This window comes from Harmonia axyridis, chromosome 7, assembly GCF_914767665.1.
Source record: "Harmonia axyridis chromosome 7, icHarAxyr1.1, whole genome shotgun sequence".
Taxonomy (NCBI): Eukaryota; Metazoa; Arthropoda; class Insecta; order Coleoptera; family Coccinellidae; genus Harmonia; species Harmonia axyridis.
Genome location: NC_059507.1, coordinates 2,390,205 through 2,399,052, shown reverse-complemented (window position 1 = coordinate 2,399,052; position 8,848 = coordinate 2,390,205). Strand labels below are relative to the sequence as shown.

The 8,848-nt window shown below is 36.2% G+C and overlaps 1 protein-coding gene across 1 annotated transcript in view; it reads left to right on the top strand.

Moving 5' to 3' along the window:
- The first annotated feature begins 245 nt into the window (after positions 1-245).
- The window catches only part of LOC123684186, a 269,382-nt gene continuing 260,779 nt past the window's right edge, over positions 246-8,848 (top strand). Inside the window, exon 1 of the mRNA XM_045623353.1 lies at positions 246-683. Within this exon, the coding sequence (XP_045479309.1) occupies positions 602-683 (82 nt within the window). The 5' untranslated portion in view covers positions 246-601. The remainder of the gene's footprint in view (positions 684-8,848) is intronic.

The window sequence follows — 8,848 nt, the reverse complement described above, 5'->3', positions numbered from 1 at the left end:
AAAAGCACGAGACCAGTTTTAAGGAGCGGCACACCATCAAGACAGCTGCGGACTTCTCACGGTCTGCAGTCAGCGCCACGAAACATCGCCACGGCCAACTTATTACAACATATTAAGGGCTAATTAAATACTTAATGATAATATATTAATTGCAGGCCATGCAGACTTATAGAGGGTGCAGGGTGTCGATAACACACGAGCGGACGCGAAGGCTCACGAGTGTGCCGAGTGGGAGTGAAACACCGCCGCCGCCGTAGTGCAATTCTGACAGCTGTCGCGTTCGCACAGGGCGCACCCGGTTTGACGCGTTCGCGGCTAATTCGATTTTGACGCGCGAGATTCGAATTGTGCGATACTCTTCGAGCGTTCTTAAAAAAATTGTAAGTTAATCTTCGAGTTATCGCGTCGATTGGAATTAAACTTTGAAGTGTTTGCACAGTAATAAATATTATCGTCTGTCTGGGCCCGAGCCTTATTGTTTTTCGCTCGAACGAACTATGTAGTGGTTTGACGTTTGTATGTAACATCCGAACCGCTCTCATTTGTGCCAAAAGTGCGAATTGTTCATTGGCCGGAATTTTGGAGTGAACTGTGCGATATTATGATGGGTTATGTCGGTATGAAGAGACTGTGTGGATTGGGGACTCGTTTCCAGTTATTTTTAGCCTGTTTTCTATTTAAAGGTAGCGAATTTTTGTTTTTGTCCTTGGCCCGAACGTCGCGCACTTTGATATTAAGTATGATCGTATCAGAGATGTTGGATTTTCGGTTCCTGGATTTTTTTATTGCGATTCTCTCTTCGGTACTGGATTTCTGATGGAACATTATACCATGAATATTTGATTGATTCGGTCTTCACTTGATGGAAATTCATTTTAAATAAATAATAATAAACTGCTAATTTCCACAAAATTTTTTTTTTTTTGTGGAAATTAGCAGTTCATTATTATTTATTATACCATGAATTGTCACCACTGCCCTAGAAAATTTTCTCATTTTTAGAGGGCCGGAATCGACGTAAAACAGAATTTGGATGTACAGTTTCAAGGGATTTATAAGAATTTATGTATGAATTTGGGAGTTTATTTGTTTGTTTTTTGTGTCATAGGTCTTATAAAATCCTACGTATTCTGAAACTGAAAAATATACGCAATATACAGAGTATCCAGAATGACAAAAATTTTAAGTGGTTATTCCTAACATTCTTTGAACAAATAGACGCAAAATGCTTACATAACAAAATGAAAGGTATAACCCAAGGTTTAACCATATATTTTGCTATTTGGGTTGGAAATATGAACATTTCAACCAGAAATTGAAACACAACTTTGACATTTGAACCATAAAACACTGTGAAAAAACATGGCAGTCTTAGTTTCTGACTTCAAATCCTTTTGATCAAATTATTGATTAAGAAGAAGAAGATTACGTTTATTGATTTTGAAAACGATTGATAGTATTAGATTGACGGAAGAGACAAAATTTATATTCAAAAACCACAAATCCTCATTCAGAAATATGTGTAAGTTTTGGGTAAGTAAACCTCACACTAGCCCTGTATTCTACGACCCTGTCCATTTTTGGGAAGAATCTGAACAGTTTGAAAAACTATAACATTGCTTCAAATATCATTTTGATATCTTTTGTATTTTCGAAGTTATTAAGGCAAAACTATATCCTATACCTATATTGGTAAGGTGCCCATTATATATATAATAATATATATAATATATAATATATATATATTATATATATAATAATTGTATGCCATAGCAAATGTGTAACTGAAATGCCCCTGTAGCGCCCTGTAGGTACTGTACAGAACGGTATATAAATGGGATGTGGTTTATTCTTAGGTCCGAGCTTAGGTCATTGTTATCGGTTAATTTATCAGGGATTTTAAAGATTAGAGACAAGATAAGATCCTCTTAAAATTGAGCATACACATTAAAGTGGTTATTTACATATATTACAATAGGGAAATTATGTCAGTTCAACTTAAAAAATGAAACAATTACTCTATATGAAAACGGTATATTATGTTTTGAAAAAAATAGGTAGTGATTTCTTGGTTGTCGATGACAAGCGTTTTCCTACTTCAATCATTTGAAGAAATGATCTTCAATTTCACTTTCATTCATTCGAAGATATGATCTCTAATTTCACTCTCAGCACTAAACAAAACAAAAATACCCTAAACAATGAGAAAGTTAACAGGTACTTTTATGGATTCTTTTATGAGTCTATGAGCTTTTATGAATTTATTACTTTCGGGTCCTTTGAAATGGAGAAATAATTTTTTGGGTATGAATGGATAAGGTACCCTAATTCTCGCATCACAAAATATTTTTGAATAATCAACAAACTCCCATCTACGCCTATGGAAATTTTTGGAGATAAAATTACAATGTTCTCCTTACTACTAGGACCTAGGTACTATTAATTGTGTCCAAAATTTTATGTCAGATGCGCCGTTTAAGAGTGAAAAGGTATCAAACCTTGGATTTTGAATTTCTCTAATTCTGTGGTTATTCCGTTCATTCTTCCACATCTTGTAGAACAAAATCGTGCGAGAATATATCAGAAACGCACAGTTTATACGGTTATATTTTATTATTATACCTATCTTGGTACTCCGAACTTTCCGCCACGGCTTTATCTGTCAATTCATCAATTTGCATTAAAGAAATCAGTTCTGCCAACCAACATTTTTCAATGCAAAAATCACTAAAATATATTTATGGAAATATTTCATTAATTTCAATGAAAATGCAATGAATTAGAGAAAATAATGTATAATACTCGTACAGAAGGCTCATTCTACCACTCGTTCATTCAAAAACTCGCCACTTCGTGGCTCGTTTTTGAATTTTGAACTCGTGGAAGAATATCAATGCCTTCTGCACTTGTATTATAAATAACTATTATATTACTAGTAAGCATTGTGAAAATCTGAAATCGTAACATTAAGTTGTTCAACGAATAATTTCAAAGATATCTGAATTTGTGCCATTGATAAATTAATTCCATTGATGATTTATATTGACGTCGAAATTTATTTTATACAATTTAATTATGCATCGAGTAATATTATCTCATACAGAGGGGAATACCGAAAGCGTATCAATCATTTTCGTGTATTTTGAGTTGATATCGATAACCTTTCATTTCATATACACATGCATAAATCGATCAATCTTATTGCAGTTTTTCGGAATTATCTCATTCATCTTTGGGTATTTTATACTATAAGTACGCATAATTATTAGCTCATTGTAAAATTGACTAATCACAGGCCACAATTTTTTGAATAAATTTCGTTTATTTCGTTCGTCATATAAAGTGCCTGTTACAATGAAAAAAACTTAGGTATATAGTTTCCAATACATTGGCCATAACTCAAAATCACTTTGAGCAATTGTGCTTTGGGAGTATCTTATATTTTGATTCTTATTCTAAAACTATAAGTGAGCAAATCAAACGCACTTTTCAGCATTTCTCTCGGCATTTCTTGATTTCTTGAAACCAAATAAGTATCGTATTTCCTTTAAAAAATGCAAGGTTCAATTAGTGCCGACTTAGCGGTAGATAATTCGATCTGAGTGATCTGACAGCTTTATTGGTGATAAAGCTGTCGGGTGATTGCAGCTCAGCTTTATACTTCATTTTATGCACACTCGAATTATTTTCGTTTTTTAAAATGATGATATCCAGTATTTCAGTGTTTCCATAACTGAATAAAGCCTATCGGATATAAAAAATTCAAACTCAATTCACGACTCACCAGTTCGGTGTTACTGTCATAAAACTCATAAATACTTTTGATTGCTGTGATATATTTTTGAGATAAAATAATTGTACATTGAATTACCAGGAAACTTCTCTTGAAAATTACGATTGCGTCATTGCTTGCGTGGCACGTAGCGCCGTCATGTTGAAAGACCTAAGACTTCATCCAAAATAAGGTTTATGTCGTTTTTGAAATGTCTCATTATCAAAATTGACGAGGAATCGTCAAACCTGAGTTTTCGTCAGCACTACGTGCTACAGCAGCATTATTTTCATTTGTTCTTGATCGAAGTACACGGTTTCGATTCTTCACATCACTAACCCGTCCCTACAGTTGAAATTATTACACTAGTTTCACCTCGACTTTCCCTATTACAGGCACGAAAGTGCTTCGAGACTACCCAAAAGTAATTTAGTTTTTTGACTTGAATTTCCACCATATTTGTAGAGAATTTTAACACTTTCAATTGCGTTCCATTTTTGTTATGGCGTAGTTTCAATTGTCAAATGTCAAAAGTGACAGCTTTCCTGAAAGCGCACTATTCAAAATGAAACCTCTCATTTGGAAAACCTTTTACTTCAATGGAATATATTCATAAAGCTTGTGACAAAACGTATGATAATAACGTCCATCTAATTACATACGGGTATAGATATTGATTTCTCATTTCTTTTGTACTATCTCTTCTTTTTGATCTCACTAATTATTTCACCATGAAGCTACCTACAATATCATTATGCGTTCTAATTATCACATTGAGTTTTCGACTGTTTCTATCGAGAAAATTTCGTGAATGATTTATGTTCATTACTGAAATGATAAGTGTCACAACCTCATCAAGGCCTATTGTTCCACAGAAAAATTATTTTTCGAATTTTTCCAGTCTGTTTTTTTCCTGGTGATTCTCAATCTAAATATACCATACAAATGATGGATCGATACACATTGCAACAACGTGTTTACTCAATTCGAATAGGTATTTTGTGGTTGATACTGAATCAACAAGAATGTCATAAACGCGCATATCTAGATTTAGGGGTGCGTTATTCTTTTCTGTTAATTGGAAAAACTATTGCATCTTGTATATTTTGATATTGCTCTGTCGATTCGAAAAATCAACATCGGTGCACATTCAATACATTTTCATGTGAACGCCCGATATAAACCCTGTAATGATGGAAATACATACAGGGTGGTCCAACGAAAACATAAAACCTCGATTTTCTGACTTCAAATCGAAAATGTGGGATATCGCTCAGATCCGTCAATTCCTGATCCAAGGGGAAACACCTCGGGAACAACTTAGCTTCAAGAACCTTAGGGTGCTTGTTCATACCTTGTCAAATGTCAATAAGTCCATATATTCAAATGGCATACCCTGAATTTTTTTTTGTATGTCGAATGACCTAGTGAGTAGCTCTTTTTTTGTTTAGACATAGGGATTCACGACACGACTTGATTTTCAAGCTACTTGGCTTGAGCTTGACTTGATTTCAAGTCAAGCTCAAGGGGGGGGAACTGGGGGAACGTTCCCCCCCAAATGGCCCGGGCACCTCTTGAATTTTGCCGGCCCTCCTAGAATTTGACATACTAAGGCTCAAATAATCACAAGATCAGCAAAAATTTTACCATCAATACATTTTGTGAAAACCCATATTAATGAACGGCAAAAAATGGCGGAAGTGTCTATGTTCCACATTTTCAGTATTTTGAGAATCTAAAAGTTCCCCCCCCCCCAAAAGTGGGGCCTGGATCCGCGCCTGGTAAGATGCATAGAAACTATGCATCTATGAACAGAAAAATTATCGCAGTGCTGTTTCGCTTCCTACAATGCAATTATCGCTGTAATTTTCGATAATTATTGTTCTCCATATAGATAGAATTTTTGACAGGAAGGAAATATTCGATTAAACATGTCAGCTTACGAGCCGAATTCTCGTCATTTGCGGGAGGTTTTAATTTTCTGGCTTTGATATGAAGGAATATGCGACTGACGCTCATCGAATGCTCTCAAATACCTTTGATGAGGCCGCTATTAGAGAAAGAACGTGCCGATAGTGGTATCAACGCTTGAAGAACAGTGATTTTGAAGTCGAAGACCAGCATGGCTGTGGAAGGGAGAAGGTTTTCGAAGATGCAGAATTGGAGGCATAACTTGATCACGACTCTTGGCAAACCAAACACGACTTGGCAGAATCATTGGGAGTGACGCAACAAGCCATTTAAAACGCCTGAAAGTCATGGAAATTATTTAGTAACAAGGAAATTGGGTGCCGTACGAGTTTGAGCCGAGAGATGTTGAACGGCGTTTGTTTGCTTAAGAACAGCTGCTTGCAAGGCAAAGACGGAAGGGATTTCTGCATCGCATTGTGACTGGAGACGAAAAATGGATTTCTTACGATAATCCCAAGCACAGAAAATCATGGGGATATCCCAGCCATGATTCCAAGTCGCAAGCAAAGTTGTACGCCTACTTTTTATTCATCCTGTTTATTTCCAAAGAATTTGAAACTGTATAGTTCTTATGGAGCATTAGGCTCTAAAATAGTGTGTTGAGAAAAATTGAAAAATTTCGGCATTTAACCATAATAGAGCGTGGAGTCAAAGGTGAAAAATTTCTGCTGTCTCTAATAGGCGCATGAATGACGACCGCTCAAAAGCTCCTGGTACCAAGTTAGTTCTCCTCTTGAATATTTGTTATTCGTTAATTTGATGGTGCCTAAAAGCACACATACTAACTATTGGAATATTTGGGTTATATGAAATACAGAGTATTCACTAATACACAGATGATGATATTAATCGTTCATTCTCAAGACACTCTAGTAAGTCTAACTCTATCTCTAAAACAAGCACAGTTCGGAAGGCGGAACAGAAGGGATGACAGAAGGCAGGGCAGAAGGACTGAAACACTAAGGTTATGTCCCTGTCGTTCGCTCTCGATCATCGAAGATCTATTCTTGTTTTCTTTCTCGATGGCCTCGCCACGCGCAGACTCGCAGCGCCACCGTACGACATGAAGTAAAACTTCAAGTGTAGGGTTGGTTGTCTCTCTCGGAATTTGTTCGGATGAAGTAATATTCTAACACTAACGAACCGGTAGAGGGAGCAGATTTCAAAAATTGGGCAAACTTTATCGACCATTTAGTTAATCGAAGTGGCTGTCACATCCCAATGGTTATTTTCGAGAGTCCATAGTGCGGAGATAACACCTTTCCAGTCGGAGGGCCGGAAATCCAATCACTACCTAATATAAAATTGTGTTCGCAGAGACCGTAGTTAAATCGAGCAGGAACTTTATCGCAGAGCCAGGTTCAACCTCCTCGCGATTATCCCTCGTGTGAGAAATTCCGCCCAGAATTAAGGACACTACCGTTAACTCGATTCCATAACGATCCCCAATGCTTGTTTCCTGGCAGGCTTTTGGAGGAGTTCGGGCGATGTTTTAAGGTTCTCATACCCGAGACAGACCGAACTCTCCGAACTTAGTGAAACTAATTTCGTTTTCAGAGCACCCGAAAAAAATCTGTACTCGCCCCTGCGAGAACTTCCAGAAGGATTGATTAATATGAACGGAAAGGCGCATTACTTACAACACAGAAATCACAGTTTCCTTCGTTTGGGAAAAACTTTGGGCGTCCGCCAGGCGTCTTCGGTTTTTTGAATGGGAATTTTTGCCTGCAACTTCTTTCGCTTCGTGGGGCTCAGGGGGTTGAAAATTGTAGCGTTTTCTTCGGTTCGGAAAAACTAAACGTGTTGTTCTTATTTTGTTGGCTTGTAGTATCCAAACAATTCATCTTAATGAGAAACCGACAGTCTCAATTGATGACAAGCCAAATCAAAGAAATCATCTAAATATGGCAACATTCATTTTGACAAAATGAAATGGAGTCCTGGTGAAAAAATAGAAACATAGTCTGAATTATCTTGAGGAGTTGGATATTATTGCATATTCTCAGCTGAAAAAGTTTCATCAATATTTATTGCTCATATGATCTGCTCAGATGAAGAATAAAGCTGAGCCGTAAACATGCGACATCTTTATCACCAATAAATCTGTCATATAACTCAGATCGCATATCTACCGCTAAGTCGGCACTTTTTTTAATTGAGCCCTGGATTTTTAAATGGAAATACGATACTTATTTGGTTTTCTTTCAATCATCAGAAAATTCTGAAGAGCGCGTTTGATTTGGGCACTTACAAGTTTTAGATTGAGATACTTTAAAAGCTGAATTTTCAAATCATTTATCCTATTTCAATCATATTGAAATAATCAGAAATCTGAGCAGATCATATCAATGATGAGATTTTCCCAGTTGAAAATATACAGTCAGTTCGAACTCTTAAAGAGAGAGAATTCAGTCTATGTTTCTGTTTTTTCACTTGGTCTCCATTTCATTTCGTCAAAATGAATATGGTCAAATATTTCAATGATTTCTTTGATTTGGCTTGTCTTTAATTGATAGTATTATTATAGTAGGTATTGATAAGAGTTGAGTGATATTATCTCTTTGAAACTGTATGTGTGGAAAGTATACGGCTAGAGATTCATCAAGCCAAGTAGCTTGACATTTTAACCAACTACTTGAATGAAAATCAAGCTCGTGAAAACTTACATGCTAGAGCTTGACTTGACTTGATTTTAGATATTTATTGCTTGACTTGATATCAAGACTGGAAATATTGATTATGAGCTCAAATTTTCCATCAGTGTTTCAGTGGATCCAATCATTCGAGACCACTCTTGGCTCAAAATTTGAAAATTGCCAACATTCGGGAAAAACAATGGCCAGTTGATCTCCCTGAAAATAAGCGAGCAAAAAGTAAAGCCATGTCGTATACTTGTTGATATACAGTTGATTAAACAAGCTGAGCGTTCAGTAAAAATGAAAATGAGGATTTTCTTTCATGCAAATTCGTCGTAAAATCTCATTAGGAGCTGTTTGAATATCCAGGACCCGTATTTTTGCTGGAAAACGATCGTAAAATCCAGTTGAACACTGTACAGCATTCCAACTATTCACTTTTATATGCAATAGTTGGAAGAAGTATAAA